Source organism: Opisthocomus hoazin, chromosome 6 (assembly GCF_030867145.1).
Source record: "Opisthocomus hoazin isolate bOpiHoa1 chromosome 6, bOpiHoa1.hap1, whole genome shotgun sequence".
NCBI classification, from domain to species: domain Eukaryota; kingdom Metazoa; phylum Chordata; class Aves; order Opisthocomiformes; family Opisthocomidae; genus Opisthocomus; species Opisthocomus hoazin.
The window spans coordinates 72,781,272-72,799,532 of NC_134419.1; the positions used below are offsets into that span (position 1 = coordinate 72,781,272).

General features: G+C 38.0%; 1 protein-coding gene across 1 annotated transcript in view; it reads right to left on the minus strand.

Moving 5' to 3' along the window:
- Positions 1-379: 379 nt before the first annotated feature.
- PDZD8 (PDZ domain containing 8) overlaps positions 380-18,261 on the minus strand; it is a 65,599-nt gene continuing 47,717 nt past the window's right edge. The window contains exons 4-5 of the mRNA XM_009934648.2: positions 5,610-5,772; positions 380-2,670 (exon numbers count right to left, since the gene is read on the minus strand). Of these exons, the coding sequence (XP_009932950.2) occupies positions 473-2,670; positions 5,610-5,772 (2,361 nt within the window). The 3' untranslated portion in view covers positions 380-472. The remainder of the gene's footprint in view (positions 2,671-5,609; positions 5,773-18,261) is intronic.

Below are 18,261 nucleotides of genomic sequence, written 5' to 3' on the forward strand. Positions count from 1 at the left end.
AGCCTGGTCCCTCAGTGACTTCTGTGTCAGTCATCAGCTTCGGCATGCAATAAGCTTATCATTTTTATATCATACAATGGAAACAAAACGTTTTGAAAATCCTGCCAGTTTCCTGTTGAAAACACCAGCTCAAAAATTTAAAAACAAAAAAGAGGGGACGCGCCAAGTAATACAGTAAGGACACCACACACATTAATGTGAAATGGTAAGGTTACATAATTAGAAAAAATAAAATAAGTTATTAAAAATAAATTTCCAATATAAACCCCAAAACGTAGTTTTAACCAGCCAGTTTAACAAAATGATGGTGCTGTAGCTGGAGAAGAACCATTATGAGCTGTATTCTTACACAGACAAATAACTGTGGAGAAGCAGGACATGTGTGTCATACCAGTGTTTTATTTGTGTGTGTTTGTAATGAAGTGCAAAGTATTCTTTCAGTCCATTCCTTCAGAGGCTAAATATGCAAATCTCAGTCTACTGACTGAGGTAGATCATCTGGTTCTTCTGATATGATGTTGAATGTTGGAACCTCTATCAGACTGACATCATCGCTATCCATTTCTTCTGATATACTGGATTCCTCTGAATCTTTAGTCACTCTTTTGGACTGCCGCTCTAACGACATGTTCTCCAAAGACTCTATATCCTCTATGCCTGCTTTGTAGTGGATCATCAGCAGCGTAAGGGCCTGCAGTCTTTCACCCGACTTGGTCAGCGCAGTAGAAATCAGGGCTTTTTTCCTTGCATCGGTCGTCTCTTTTTCTTCCTTAACCAGTGAATTATTATTTTCCAGCTCCTGGTCTATTTCATTCTGCAGCTTATCCAACATAAATTCTAATTTCTGAAAACGTTCCTCTGTGGGTAAACTTCTGAAGAGATCACGTCCAATTTCTTTAACGGCAATGAAGACACTGTCATCCAGACCACCCTCCTTTCGGACCAACTTGATCCCAGTACCTGCTGCACGTTTTGAAGGACTGCTTGACCCACTGATTTCAGTATCGCTACTTTCGTTATCAGAAGTGTTTGGTGTGTGCTTTGGTGAAGGTTCTACCACCTCTGTTCCTGACTCAGAAAGGCGGGTTTTGGGGACTTGACGAAGGTTTAACAACCGGGTGCTTGTATTGATGATATGCCTGGTCAAACCTGTAGTTCTGTTAAGAGATTTAGATTCGGAATCAACACGAGAGAATGCAGCTTGGGGAGCTTCCTGTCCTTCCGCCCTACAGCCTAACACAGTTCGATCCAGTCGCTTTTCAGCTCCTGCACAAAAGGGCATCTCAGTTAGACATTTTTCTTGACATTTTTTATGGCAAACGTAAGCACAGAGCATGCACTGCGAAGCTGCTTTAGTCCATACTTTCTTTTTGCAGTAATCGCACCAAGTTGGATTCTGAAACTGAGTATCTTGAAAGTTATGCTTGTTCTCCGTAAGAACAATTTGTCCCAAGTAGGGATCCTCTTTCTGAAGTGCACGAACTTCTTCTTCCAGGTGACATTCCGTTTCTTTCTCCAGGAGAATATTTGAATCATCTATTTCACCTTCTTTTAAATATTTGAAGTGTAAAGTTACATCTCCATAACAAAATTTTTCATTGAATCCCTTATGGGTCGGCAAATTCCACAATGCTCTTCTAGTGACTGCTGCTTTAGGTGTAGGAGCATCCAGTTTGAATGTTCCAATATATTCCATCGAGGATGTAGCCATACAATCTAAAGCAATTTCTTCAAGTTTTATGCTTGCATATCCTAAGCAGATAAAACCACCTGCTTTGAAAGGGTCTCTGCACCACAGTGCAACATTAAGGTACTTATGGTATCCTTCTACCTCAAATAGACAGGAGGATGCTCTTGTCCTTGGCCATCGGCCTTGACGGATTTTATAAGGAATTTCTGGAGATTCCCACGTTTGATGATCATCTCCGCTATCTTTGTAACTACGTGCATTTTCTGAAAGTCCATCTTTTGATGTATCTTGTTTTGGTGCTGTTATTACTTTCGATACCGTTGGGTCTTCTATTTGATCATTATTCTTTACTGCCTTCTCAGTACATTTGTCTCCGTTATTTGTAGTTGAAGGTGGCCTCTCTGGCTTTTCAGAAGACAGACCTCCAGTTTCTAACAGATTTTGAGTTTCACTAGTAGGCAAAATAGGCTTGCTTTGTGGCCTAGGTGGCACAGGAAGCTTAGTACCGGATCCTTGTGATTGTCTACCTGATTGCTGTGATGCATCTGCACCCTCAGTAGTTTTGGGTGTTGCCACTTTACCTCCATCTTTTTGTTGTGTTTTCGATGTTGTCTGATAACTTCCTAAATGTAGTTTTCGATTCAGAATCGGAGATATAGTTCCAAGTGGCTTAGCAGCAAGTATTGCTACTGAACGTTTGGGACTCTGAGTTGTTGGCAGATCTTCTTTTTGGTCAGGTGATTCACAAGCTAAGTCCTCAAATTCTGAATCAAAATCTCTGTTATCAACATCAGCTGATAAGCCAGCTTGGTCATCTTCCGGCTGTGTCAAGAAAGCAGCGTCTTCCAGTTGTCCAAATCCATCCTGCAGTGCTGAACCATGCTGATTATACCCAACAGGCCTTTCATAGAAGACTAAAACTCTGTCCCCAGCCTGTCTAATAAGCTTCAACACTTGGACAGTTGATGTGATTTTAACACCTATTAAAAAAAGACAAAAATTATCAAATTTTAATTATGAGAACAATCTAAATCATAGAATCATTAAGCTTGGAAAAGACCTCTAAGATCATAAAGTACAACCATCCACCCAGTATCACCATGCCTGCTAAACCATGTCCTGCAGTGCCACATCTACACATCTTTTAAATACCTCCAGGGATGTGGACTCCACCACTGCCCTGGGTAGCCTGTTCCAACGCTTGATAACCCTTTCAGTGAGGAAATTTTTCCAAATATCCAATCTAAACCTCCTCTGGCGCAACTTGAGGCCTTTTCCTCTCATCCTCTAGTTACCTGGGAGAAGAGACCAACACCTGCCTCACTACAACCACCTTTCAAATAGTTGTGGAGAGTGATAAGGTCTCCCCTCAGCCTCCCTTTCTCCAGACTAAACCACCCCAGCTCCCTCAGTAGCTCCTCACAGGACTTGTGCTCCAGACCCTCCACCAGCTTCACTGCCCTTCTTTGGGTATGCTCCAGCACCTCAATGTCTTCCTTGTACTGAGGGGCCCAAAACTGGACACAGTATTTGAGGTGCAGTCTCACCAGCACCCAGTACACTGGTGATATTTATGGCCGAAAATAGTCGACAAACATGTTTAGATCTTTAATAGTGGTTATAATACTGTTGCCCACTAACAAAGGAAGTCAATCATGACAGAAGAGCTTAATTAAAATGTAATACATGGATCCTTTCCATTTTATTCATACAAACGTATCACTTTAGGAGCTGGAAAAGCTACCAACGTAAACACTCCAGTTTGCTTTTTGTTATTAATGCTGTAATCTTATAGAGTAATGTTGATTTTACAAGCTAATGTTTTTAACCTTGGTCTTATTGTGAGTTTGGACTTTTCAGTTGCAAGTATTTAACAAAGGATTCAAAAGAGATAGGTATCTTTAAATTACAGTTACAATTAAAACAGAAGGCTAACAAAAAAAACAGGTTCAATGTGTTAACAAAATATAGGCATGATGCTACATTCTTAGTGTGGCTGAACAGTGAACTGAATCGCCTTCCTCACCAGAACTTTCAGAGTCATCTGACAGTATCTCCAACCTATGGTAAGCTACAGCAAGTTACATGCAAGCTAAAATATCTTAATGAGCACAGAGTCCAAATAAGGTCATGCAGGGGGTAATGTAAAAACAGCTTCCCTTGTTCTAGAGCAATCATCAATTGCCTGTTCAAAGCCACTCAAAACCCTTTTAAATCACTGAAGCAATGCAATGGGGATTGAGGCAGTACCTAACCAAAAGAAGTAATTGTAGTGGTTAAACTCTGGTCTGTAAAACACCTCAGGTAAAAAACAAACAAAACCCAAAAAAACCCAAACAAACACCACACAAAAAAAGCAACTGTACTAGCAGCAAGTTTAAGCAGTTCATGTTGTGTGTGTATAAAGTTCTATCTTCATAGTATTTTACCACACTAACTCTTCTGTAGTATCTTAACGACTTAGCAGAACTAAATATAAAATTACTTTATACCTCCTATTATTTACACAGTTAATTTCTGGAGAAGAAATGTGTGTGTTGCCACACGCACAGATATCTGGGATATTACATATAAAACTCATAATTATGCAGTTCTTTTTACATTTCTTTCTCTACAATCGACATGATGGAGATAATCTCCAAATTCACAATATAATCCTCACTGAATTTTTTTTACCATTTTCCCCCTAGAGCGATTTCATTTTACATTCTAATTTATCAGTGGTACCTACACTTGTTTTCAAAGTGTTATTAATATATAGCAATATTTCCACTCCTGTTTAGTCTTTATAAATGCTTGGACAGTATACAAACCCCATTAACTTTAAACTAAGCTACTTACAATTCTTACTCCATAATGTTTTATTTAGTCCCACAATATCCAGTAGAATAGAAAATACATTATTTCTTAATGATAATAAAGAGGTTCCTATCTGCTCCTTCCACAAGCTGATCACCCACTGTTCTTGTTAATAATCAATTTGTCCTTCTGTCCACTGCCATATTCTGTAGGTCCCCTCCAATTCTCAAGTTTAAAGCAGGAAGACTTCCAGTATCAGTTTCTGATTATAGTTTATGATTACGATCTAGTTCTCTGTAGGTGACAGGATCCAGATAAAACAGAAATATCCAAGCTATATCTGGAGATATTAACATTTCAAATCATAGAATATAAACTAGTACCAATCCACTTGATAGTGCCCAGGGATTTCAACAGCATCTTTATTTAAAAAACCCCACACCCACAGTGCCTTCCCCCGCAGAAGTCAAGGGTGAGTTCTTGCCTCAATGCAGCGCTTATCTGCCAGTTACAGTTTAGCCAAAGTCTTCAAATATGAGAACTTCAGAGCAGATTTCTAAGCAATACTTAGACTCCCACATGCCAGATCCGACAAAAATTGATACTAAACGTATAAAAATACTATCGAATACTCAGCAGACCTTCTTGGGTCATTTTGACATTTCAGACAATTAGTCTTGTTAGTCAAAAATACGTTTATACTACTAGTTCCATACTCGGTGTAGTACCTTTAGGTTCAAAGCTGAGTACACAGGCCTAGGATGCAAAATTTTATGGTTTTCTTTGTAAACTAAGCATGTTTTGTAACACCCCTGGAAGAAACTAAGTAGAGAACCTCACAGCATCACTATTAGAGCAGTTAAAAATATACTTACATTCAAATGTCTATTCAACTTTATTTTGGCATTTACCCAGCAAAGAGTAAGTAAATATGCAAGAAAATGAACCAAGTGAATGATAACCTTAAGTGGCCATAAATACATAAATGCTAGTTTTTGTTATGAGTGCCAGGCATAACTGTAAGTGTTGAGAAAGGCAGTCAGCCTCGCTGAACTGTATGCAAACACGTCCTCCCAGTTCGCAAGACAACACGTGCTTTGAGAGCTGATATATTACTCACTGCCAATTGCCAGCAGTCTGTCTCCCCTCTGTAGATCAGCAGCTGCAGCAGGTGAGTTTGGAGTCACGGTTTCAATGACAACATGTCCTGCGTCTTCTTCCTTGGATTGCACGAGGCGGAGCGTGAGCCCAACGCTTTGCACATTCCCTTTCACTAGTTCTGCCTGGAGAGAAGAGTTAAAAGTTAAAGAATATGTTCATCAGCCGACTGCAAGGATTCATGGTTACTAATGATTGTTCTAAGAAAATTATACAAATGATATTATTAAAAAAAATTACACAAGGACATCTGTTGACTTCATTAAGCAGCTTGCCACATAATAAATTAACTGTCTGCCAATCCAGATCACACCTTTGGAGAAAAATGTAACCAAATGTCACCACTTCTGAAGAGCCAAATATGCCAAAACTAGAGAGCAGTACAAGGAATTGTCAGGAAAACAAATATATATATAAATAAATGTGTGTACACATTTGTTCCATAGTTTATATACAACTAATAACAATACTGAGCTAACCTCTGCAAATACAAATCAGCAGTAAAGGCAATACATGGCTCCTCTTCACAAAAAGCCCCAGTCCTAACAAAGCTACAACTAAACACAACCTCATCATCCATTTTATTGAAAGGCAGTTTTATTAAAAGGAGCACTGTACCATTAATCTAGGTATCACTCTGAATATACCACATTTGTGTTACAAAACCTGTTACTATGAGTAGCTCTTCAGCAGTCTATACAAGAAAGTGGAGTGAGAAAACTATTATGTACTTAACACATCACTAAAGCATATTTTGAACAAATCTAAATTAACAATAGCCTAACAAGTTTCTTGAAAGGCTCAGAACTCTTTCCTCATATTTATCTTGCAAGATAAATACAAGTTAAATTTTAAATCAATAATCTCAAATACCTTATTCTTCAAAAAAAAAAAATTAAAAACGCCTGACATGCAATCTCTGTGGTAGCGTTTCACCCCACATCCATGCACAGATCTCTTCAAATTTGGAAGTCCCTACTGAAGACTATATCTAGGCAGTGGTCAATTGTTTACACATCTCAGTGTCTGAGATATTTGGCAACTTTTTTTCTTAATAAAGACTGCCCTTAATGAATTTTAAAATATACAATTTTTTTTTTTCCCTAAAGCACATTCCTTCTGGACTGTTTCAAATGACTGTCTGCTATCATTCCACCAAAGCATGAGAGGGAAACTCATAGTCTATGTTTCAGCTCCAAGGACAGAACTTAATTTGCTTTCTTCATTCCCAAAACCAGAGAGACAGACATTGTTCGTAGAAAACCTCCACAGGAAATTTTCTATTTGTTTTCAATTTGCTGAGTTTAGGCAGACAGTCTTCTCCATCCTTCTGCATTTACTTTGTTGCTATTCAGTCGCCCATGTTTGAACTGTCTGCAGTTGATCCTCCTCTTCTGAGGTTGTGTTCTTTTGCTTAGTTTTGTACAACGGCTTTCCACAGATGAAGTGGATTAGTTCAGTCCATGGCACTCTCCTTGGCTGTATGGCTTTCGCTCCTTCCCTATAATCTTAACAGCTCCACCTCTTGGTTTTTTGTTAATTGTTGTCCAGTTCTTTATAGAAATAAAAATGCTATGCTATTTAACAGCTTGCTTAAGAACAGGACTGAGTTTGAAGAAGCAGACTTGCATTAACTTTCTACGCTTTGTCACTGATTTTCTGCATTTCCCACAGTCACTTAAAAATAGTATTTGTCTCTCAAACTCTGTTAACATCTATTGCGAATACCCAGAACGTATGTAAGAATAACAAGACCAAATATAAGCTTCATTGCAGTTCCAAGATTCTTCTATAATACAAACAAGTAAATAGTTGCCTACAGAAACAACGGTGGTAGGGTTTTGGGCGGTTTTGTTTGTTTGTTTTAGTTAAGGCCATTTACACCAAAGAAACTCTGATACATAACTACATTTTAAAAATTTAAATAATAAACTCTTAAGTGTTAATAAACAAAGAAAATGTATTAGAAATACCCGTGGAAAAAGAGAGAAACTTTTTTAAAGAAAAGAATAACTCTTCTGCTTTAGGCCTTTGTTTTATATATAATATGGCTTTAAGTTGGCAATTCACAAATGTTGCATGTGCTGTATGCAAATAGTATGAACAATTACTACAGTTTCAAGCAACTCTAGTTGAACATTTTAACTGTCAAACACACAAATGACATGAATTGGCTGTGGTGGCATACAAACCTGCAGCAAAAACTCCTTTCCAAAAATCACTCCCCTATGCCACGTAGAGCTACATACTGTTATCAAACAATGAGGAAACCATTATTGCTGGGACTTGCCACAGAGACTAAGTACTCAAATCTCAATTTTTCTGTGATGGTTCCTTTGAAAGTCTTGCTCTAAGTGATTATGGTTGCAAAAAGATCTCCAAATCCTTGTGTTTGAATAGATAACAAAACTACCATAATGAAGATCAGAAAATAAACTCCTACCTAAGGAACACTGACAAACATGAATATCATAAAGGACTGAAAAGCAAACTATAACCATTTTTTGCTCTAATTTTGTTAGTCCAGTGAAGTATAAAGCTCTTTAGTTAGAGAATTTCAGGAAGAAACAGATGCTTAGACAGAATGGTGCAGAAAAAAAAACAAAACAGGATGATTTTGCTCTTAACACAAAGTTATTCTGGCTATTTAATTACACTCCTTTAGGGATACATCTATTCTGATGATAGACAGTTTCTTCTGAAAGCTTACATTTATTCTGGATCTTAACACCCAGAACTGGAGTCAATTAGTAAGACAAAATGTTTTCAAGTCACGGCTCATCCAAGATGGACTATCTGTGAGAAGAAACGTTGCTGTAAGTTTGTTTGCAATGCGAGATACCCCTTCTGCCGTCAGTCTTTGCACAGATCAGAAAAACATCCAACTCCTGAAGGAAGCTGCCCATCGTAACACTTGCACAGGAGTTACCTCACACGCAAACGTACTTTCTTTTGCAGTCGGATATTTTCTCATCCGTTCCAAGAGTGGCACAAAGAAGCGTGAAGATTTCTTAAGACCCCTTCTTCAGAAAGCAACAAGCCTTATTTGAAAGAGAATGTCAGATGGAAAACAAGAGCTGGTAGTGCAACATCTCGCATTTTGAAGCAAGGCAGCAATGACCTCGAAGCACTCTCAGCACTGGCAATCACAGCAAGCTGCGTGACGAGCAGGTACGGGGAAAGGGCAGAGTCAGACAGCAAAATGGAAAAAAAATGTTACCAGAAGCTTTCTTACAGTTTGTCAGTACAGACCCTCATCCTCTTGAGCTTCCTTTGAATCCAAGGACTACTCTGAGCAGATCTCCATAGTGCATGACTTCACAATGAAAATATTCTCCACTGTAAAAGACTAGAAACCTCTGAGGTGGTTCCCAGCATTTCACCCTTCCCTCCTCCCCCAGGGCGAGACCACATAAAAGCAACGAGGGACAGCTGGGACCAGAGACCCTTAGGTACCTCGGAACATTTGGCTCCCATGCGGGGAGACTGCCCGCAGATCACAGTGCCTGTGACTCACTGACGGCGAGGAGACTTCCCATACTCTAGCAGTGTCTGATGGAAAGCTGGTTTTGGAAGGAGAGAGCCTTTGAACGTAACAAGCAAAGTTCATCTCAACTTTTTATTAACCTTGGCACAGTCACAAGCTTTCTCACGAAGTACACTGGTTTTCTTTCTCAACCCAAACCAGATGAAGAGTTTCCTTGATTTGTCTTTCTGGGAACTCCAGCTCTCACCCAGTAACACCACAACATCTCAGACGAGCTGCACTGCAGGTAAACACCGCTTCAAGCTCTCAAACACCCCCGACCCCAACAAGTATGGTCACAAAACCAAGCATCTTCCTACACACAGCACAGCTACTTTCTGCCTTTCTGCTTCTCCCTCAAATTAAAACTTGATAGCAAACATGAACAGCCAGAGATCTACTGGAACATCAAACACCAGAAAGATAAAAATCAGCTAAATGACATAGAGGTTTGAAGAAAATTACTGATAATAAAAGGACATTTATTATCAAGGAAGTTTGCTGCAACGGAGAAAAAATAACTGCTGTGCCTAGGAGAAAGGCAACTTTTAATCAACTACCTATGTCATATTAAAGCAAGTTTATTTTAATCTAATTAATAGCTCTGTTTTACTAGTTCCTGCAAATCTTAGTTAGTAGTTAATTAAATAAGGAGCTAGACAAAGCAGCTAATACTACATGCTCATCAGTGACAGGCACACATTCAGAGTAATTAATATTGGAATAGTTAGAGCTAAACTGTGTCACAGAACTTAGAAAACTTACCTTTTTTTAAAAAAGGTAAGCAACCCCCAGATATTTATTAAATACTTGTTGAAATTAAGATGCAATAGAATGGGAATTACTATGTTGGGAAAAAATGAAAATAAGTCATTTCCTTAGTGTTTTGTTATTCAAGGAAAAAAACAAGAAGAGGACACAATATGTCCATTCACTTTAAAATTAATAAAACATTTTGATGTGGGGCTGTGAATGCCCGACTTTTACAGAACAAAGTCTATAAGCATTGATTTCACAGTACAGGCTTTAGTTCATTTATATGCACCAGTGTATGAGCCACTGCAGAGCATAACCCCGCCATTACTTTCAGTTCAATATTGGAAGTATGCTCTGGAAACACCACGCAGCAGAAAGTCGTATTGTGTCTCATAGCCTTTCCTTACCTCAGCCTTGTCATTCTAAAAGCCTAGCAGATGTTGGTCGTCAGTGAAAATCAATTTTTCCAACTCTTTTTAACATACTGATACTGAACTCCACAGCTACACAGTGATCACTCAGACGTTTACAGCTTGCTAATACCATTTAAATGGCCAAATATTGAGATGAGTATCAACACAGGATGCAGTTTTAATCTTCAAATGCTTCCCTAGATTATCAGTAAAAAAAACCTTGCAAATGCAAAGAGATGATAAACTTCCCTCCTATAGGGCAACAGACAAATGTGATGCCATCTCACTATCTGCTTCCAAAACCGTACCTACAAAGTTCGGTTATTTCTGACCACAGAGGTAAGAATGTCATCAGCAATACTGCGGTCTCACAGCTACAACATAAGTTAACATTAGATACAGAATTTCTGAGACAAGACATAATAAATAATGTCCATCAATAAATACGGGGATTACAGCATCTGGAAAAGTATGTACGACCACCTCTTACTAGTAGTGAAACATCATTCAGGTAAAACTTTAGAAACTATTAGATGCATACAAAAATAAGACGTCACAAAATTAAGCCACAGCATGATAATTAGAGCATAAAGACTTTCGCTTTTAAACGAAATTACTCCTTTTCAGGAACTATAAAGGAAATTGTTTTTTGAAAGCTTAAATTTACTGTGTAACTAATATTCCATATTTGCTTAACTCTTTGTGTTAACATAATAAAGCTGTATTAGAATTTAGTAAACATGTCACATTCTTTTGAATAAATGTGAAGAAAAGCTTGCTTGCCCAAGCACATATAAGAAACCTTATTTCATAGACTTTACAGGAACTGAAGAAAAATATTTTTACAATTATTTCTTGTTCCCTATCAGTGGTATGTAACCACTGTATGTATCACAAAATGACACCCTGTCAGTACTATAGATAAAAATTTTGTTTTTTTTCTTGACCCGTCAGAGTTACTGCAGCAGATCTTAGATTTTCTTGCAAGGTATGGTCTAAAGTGTTCTGAGGAAAAAGAAGAGAGAGTGTCTATAAACATGCTTGTGAACTATTATGTTCTCCCAGACAATCCTGCATGCTGAGAGGAAAGGAAGGAATATTTCATGCAAAAAAACCCCAAACACCATTAAAGTAGGAAACTAGGAAGAAGTTGCTTCTATTCTGAAGACTCATATACTTACATTATTAAAAAAAGGTTTTTGGCATGTATCTTTAAAATATGGACTTTAACGTTATTGCTTTTTTCAACTCTATTACTGAATGCAGTCATTATAAATGACCTGCACAACGAAGTGACTGCTAGATTATTTATACGGGCTAGAGGAGACAGTGAAAGGAAACAGGTATCACCACTCTCACGATATACTCCTTAGTAACATGACTCAAAAAAAGGGGTGGGGGGTGGGGATTAAAAGATTATTTTTTTTTAATGTTCTGAGAGGATTTCCATCTATACCTCAGAGGAAGAGTAGAAGTTTTTCTTCTTTGTGACACAGCCCCGAAGCCCAAAACTATGGGGCCAGAGCAGCACAAGCCTTTTCCAAGCTGTTCTCCAGCCCTCCTGTCCATGTGGCAGAATAACCCCTGACATGATCTGGGCAACAGCCAAGAGCAGAGTCTTTCACAAAAAGTGTCTGACTTGGACTTTGACCAAGGAATCCATGATGACAGACACCCCTTCATTTCCCAGGTATAGAGAAAACTCCCAACAACAGAAAGAAGAGAAAGTTTTCTGAGCATCTGAGAGCTAGCCTTGTTCTTGGGATGCTTAAGTGGATCAGCAGTCAGTAAAGTATGTACCGATTATCATTCATAAACTGTGTTGACTATTATGTCTGACACGTATGTAAGTGTATGATGCATATGTACACTCACACAGCTGCACAGAAATCCATTAAAAATTCAGTTCAACTTATTAATTAGACAGGGATTCCCAAAAGACTCCGTGGTTAGTATGCACACAAATATACTGAAAAAACAGATACAGACACAAAAAGAACAAACCCAGCAATTGGCTACCTAAAACTGTACATGTGCCTATCTCCTTAATCTTTCTATTTCTTTTAGCAGACTCAGATGTATAAAAATATACTGACAGAAATAATGAGATTTTTAAAAGAATCAAAATAGTTATATTAGTATTCATAGGCTAACAAGACTGTACAATGTGACAAACAATGAAAAGAAAGAGAAATCTTCTCTACAACAAAATTAATTCTACACAGAAAATTGACTCTTTTTAATATTTATTTCCCCGATTCTTTTTTATATCTTGCCAAAACATATTAGATAAATACGTTGAATGAACATGTATTTGTACTACATATATTAGCATGGGGGGGTAGGGTGGGGTTTTTCGTTTCTTTTTCAAAATAGCCTAGTTTATAAATACGCTTGAACATGTAAAAAAAAGTAATCTGAATACAACTTTTAGTAAGAAATTTAAAAGGGAATAGATCTGTTCCTTATGACAAGAATTCATTTGTCAGACAGCTATCATGAAGGTCCAGATTATTGTTCTCGCACAATTCTTTTACAGTACAGAACTGAGCAACTGCCAGAAAGATTTTCTTTTGTTCGTTTTGCTTAGAAGAGGAAACTGATAAAACCATTAAAAACTTAAAGTACAAACACAAAATAAGTTTGGAAAAGCTAATAACTGCAGAATGAGCTTTCACTGTAAGCAGATATGACCAATAAAAATAAAACTTTATTGCAAATCGGACTGAGTTATAGTGAATGTAAAAATATGAAAGTTTTATGAGAAATCTGTCTTCACAGGGATATTATGGAACTTGTTTTGGTGCACATAACTACATTTTCTTAATCCATCCTATACCACTTAGTTTGATAGTTACACTGTCCCTCGCCTCTACCCAGTGTTCACTGCAGTGTCTGCAGTGGGTTTCTGGGCCAGGCTGATCCTTCAACTTTGAGACTATTTTAATTGCTTGCTTTTTGCTTTATCTGGTGTTCTGCTTTCCTCCACTGCAGCTCTTACTCTGCTTTGAAAACCCATGACTCTAGAGAGGTTTTTCCATCCTCACACAGCCGTCCTTGGCAGCCACTGACTTGCCTAATCTGTCATCCACTAAAAAAGGCAACCTTTGACATCGACTGCCTTTCAAATCAAAACACCTCTGAACAACGCATTCTGGCTTGAAAACCATCTTCATCACTAAAACAAAGGAATCCGCCAACATTCAAAATCATCTTGAGAATGAATATTCACACATTTTTTCTAGTACCTACATCTGCAATATCAGAAAAGGTGTTCTTCAGCTTGTTTAGTTTCATTCAATATTGTCAGTTTTGCAATTACTGCATTTATGTATATATACATATATTTACATTCTATATTGTATCAGTTGAAAATGCCTACAGATTAGAGTACACATAACTAACTGAAACACTAACTGGCAAATGGGGTACCGATGGCACTACTGGTCATCCCTACTGTACACAGCTTTCCGGGACTGGCTACGCCTTTGTGCCTTTTTGGGTGTCCCTGAACAGATACCAAAATTATTATTAGCTTGTGGATTCTTCATCTTTCCTTGAAAGGAATTTTATAAAATTACCCACTTCTAACACAATGGATTGGCTCAGGCGTTCATCCACCATCACGAGGATCTCTGCAAGTTTAGCATGACTGCCACGGACTTCTCCCGGGGAGCTCTGACCACTCATTAAAGCAGAGGAATTACATAGCCAGTTCAAAAAGGTATAGTCCAAGCTCAAACACGAGAAAATTAAGCATTCAGAGAGAAGTTAAGAAACACTGGAGTCCTAACAGCACTAGACCTTTTAAAGACCTCTACGTTGGGAAAAACGCAGCACCAGAAAAAGTTGTGGGTTTTTTTTTTTTTTTTTTTTTTTTTTAAAGTTGTGGTTACTGTTCTCTCACCCAGCAGGTGACACATGTGACCTTCACACCACTTTCCCATTTCTTCTCCCCTTTGCTAAGAGCAATAAAAACCAAAATCAACCAACCAAAAAACCCCACAAACAAACACATGAAACACCTTTACCTTCAAAAGATTTGTCACATTTACTGGCATCTGGAAATGGCCAGTAAGTAATGAGTTCTTAGGCTCTCCTGCGACTAAAACACAGAAATGTATACGCTGGCTTTAAAGCTCAGTCTGTATTCCAGTGTCGAAGTAGTCAGCACAAGATGAATTAGCCCACTCCGAGTTCAGTGTTGAGACAGCACTAAATCTTAGTACAGATAAGTTGGTACTGCTGAGTTATGGCAGGTATATCAATATTCTAGTGCTGTACTGCAGTGCAGACCTACCTCCAGTTGCTTTGAGAGTGTCTATCTGAGACTTTTACTATTCACTGCTGTTTATCTCTTCCTGTCTATTTCAAGTATTTTTAAGCATAGCACAGAATTTTCTCCAAGCTATACTGCAAGCAGTTTTTAAGGCACAGCATTTCCCATTAATGGGTATGTCACATTTCAGCCATCCCAATTAAATAAAATCAAAACTTTTTAAAAAACACACAAAAAAAAAATCAAGTATGGCACACACCTTCTATTTAAACAATCAAATAGTATTTTTAATGAAAAAGTCTGCATAGCAAATGTGTCACAAAAAGAGACCTCGGGCTACTAAGCAACAGACTTGCTACCTCTGCTTTCTTAGCAAGGTCTGGAATAAGTCACCAGCTTTACTTTTTGGAGAATATTCGGAACAACAGATTTTTAATGACAATAAAACAGTGAAAAAAATGGAAGTGGGATGTTACAACTTTTGCTGTTAGTTTTTGCAGCTATGTGAATTGTGGTCTGTGCATGGGGAAATACAACTATCTCAGATGAAGGCTGCAGTTGTGTTTGTTTTTTTTCCCACTTTTAGGCAGAAGCATATTTATGGATAAATTCTTTGAGATTTTTTTACTAGTCATCTTACATACCAAGCTAGTGGGCCTCATTATTTTCTGTTCTATATGATATCTTATAAAACCCCAAAAACGTAAGTTACAAAATATGATGGTAATTTCATTCTGAGGCGAGTTACATATTGGACCAGAGCATATTTAAAGTAGTAATTCATTAAGGCTGCAATACTGCAAATGTTCCACACATGTCTAACTTCACCATCATGCAATATTTATCTGAAATAATTGTGACAATTCATGGTAGTAAACTTAAACATCTGCACATCTGCCTGACGAGTACTGAAAACATTTGACATCAGCAAATTCCAGAACAGGCTCGTAACTGAACAAAGTAAGGAGCTACATCTTATTTTGCTCTGTATTTCTGACACATTGCAGGTACTCTGACTAAACGACTACTAAAAAAGTGTACCTTCCAATTGTATGGTGAAACAGGTTGAGACATGCAAAAAATAAACTGTTTCTAGCAATTAGGATGAATTGCTGCGGCATTCTTACTAGACAGCAGTTACAGGAGTTGAATGGAGGAGTTAAAGACAAACTCGGCAGCAGAGAACCTGCACTTAGCTTCTAAGTGTTAGAAGCAGGTAAAATGCAGACCTTCAGTTTTACATGGAACTCTTCACTGGAGAGCAATTCAGTACAAACACCAATGCAGCTCCTCTTTAGGTGCTCTTACTCTCTGACATCCTGTTACTCTTTATTAAACCCAACTGTGATGATTTCCTGCAGCCTTTCCAAAAAAATATTGATTTTTTTTCCCAAATCTTATATCACCATTTATGTCTTTGATAGAAAAATGGCTTCCTCCAATATAGCTTAAGCATGACTCAGTAATCATACAAATATTTTGAAAAAAACTCAGGTAGTCTAACAGCAAATACTGAAATAAGGTTAATGAAACTGGATATTGAATGGAGAAAGTTCATTAATAATATCATGTGTGACACCAAACCAGTAAAAAATTTACCTAGTTAACAGTATTCTTTGTATACATTTGTAATGAATCGCTGCAATGCAAATTACAGGTAAAGGAAATGAACTGGAAGGTAAGAGTTTACGCACTGTGAATACGTGCGCACGAGAGAGAGGTCAGCCCTGGGTTTTGTTCATCTCAGATGGAAGTAAAAAAATGAAAAATATTCAAATGTATACAGTAAAAGCAAGCCCTCTAGAACAGCCAGTCTTACTTATATTTATCTTTGAAGTACCTAATTAACAGTGATAAACAGTTACTACTAATCTTCATGTGATCTATTCAAAATAGTACACTATCAGGTAAACATTCTTTGTAACGGAAATAATATTCACTTCTCCACACAGAGAAACTGCTTGACAATTCTGCCTATTGCACCCAGCAGCACTAACCACCTGATTACCGGCACGGATACTGCCATCAAAACTAAAAATATGAAAAGTTATTATCCACTGTAGTTACAGTAACATGCCTCACAGATGCCAGTTTCCATGGAAATTAAACATACAATACTACTTCCTAATGCATTCAAATCATAACACTTAGCTCTCACTAATGGGCTTAAAAGTCACATTTTAAAGGGCTTAAAAGTTACATTTCTGAAGGAAAAGTGTTGATGGAAAGAATAAACTTCTTATTTCTGGTGGATGCTATTCTAGAGCAGAAGTGTTTTCTTTAGAGCAAGAGCAATGCTCACTGCACAGTTACACCTGGAGTACAGTTCATCTTCCGAAACGAGCAGGAGCTTCACCAATATTTCTCGCCTGGGAATCTGCAGCACAAGCCCTGGATTGGAGGCGGGTGCAGAACCGCTGCCGAAGCTGCTCCGAGGAAGCGCTGGGAGCCGCCGGGGCAGCGGCAGGGCCAGGAGAGGCCAAGGCAGCAGCAGCAGCATGGAGCCCCCCAGCTCTCCCAGACCCCCAACACCGCCCTCAACTCCAGCAAGCCTCCCAGGTAAAGCTTTGTACCAAAGCTGAGGAAATCACACAGTGACACTTGACTGATTAAAGATCCCACCTATTTAAAACAGCTGCTTACACAAGAGTGTGAAAAAATATGTAAAAAACCCTCTACTCTTACAAACAAACCACTAAAATTTTGGGTAGTACAAAATACACACTTATCAACAATGTTGTCTAAGTAACAGGGACCCCACATGTACCTAGAACCAACATAATTACACAATTTGAAATATTACAGGACTTAAGTGAAGAGTTATTTCTCCACTGCATAAGCATACAATCCTCTTGACAACTGTTATATGTCTCATTAATATTAATAGCTAGATGGCTACTAAAGAAAAGCACAAGCCCCAATAATCTCCTGCGTGACCCGATCATTTTTCAGACTCCTACGTTTCCACAGAACTAGCTAAACCCAAAGGAACGAAAGCAGATGTAGGAAAACGATTCGTCATTATAAGAGCTCTTCAGATATTAAATACTTCAGAGATTAAACAGAAGATTCGTCTGTATCGAAACAAAGTTCCTGTTGCAAACCCAACCGCACCCTTTGCCTGGTAAAACCAGAAGATCACTTTTCTTCTGAAATTCTACATTACCAAGACCAAAAGAGATGAGGATTTATATCTAGCATATTCTCAATAATGGCTGTAAGAGGGCCAAAGTTTTGTATATAATAATCCTTCTCTACGTAGCAAGGAGCCAAACCACACTGAGTTGTTTTCAATTAAGTTCTGGCCAAAACACTGCAGTTTAAATACATAACTATATGACCAGTAAAGATTTCCACGATCATACATCTATTTCTTGTTATTTTGTTGAACACATCACATCAAATCAATTTGTTTATGGTTATAGGGCACAAGTCGCTGCCAGGCAGTGAAACAGCAGCTCAGTGTCACATCTAATCAGCAGCACCAAGACAACAGCACACCTAGAAGCCAGATTTTCATACTGTTACCATTCATCACTTACAAAAATTGCCACAACTATTAAACCGAGAAAGATCTCTACACCAAAGTCAAATACCAACAATCCACTTTACAAAAGAAATCAATACCTACCTATGTTTG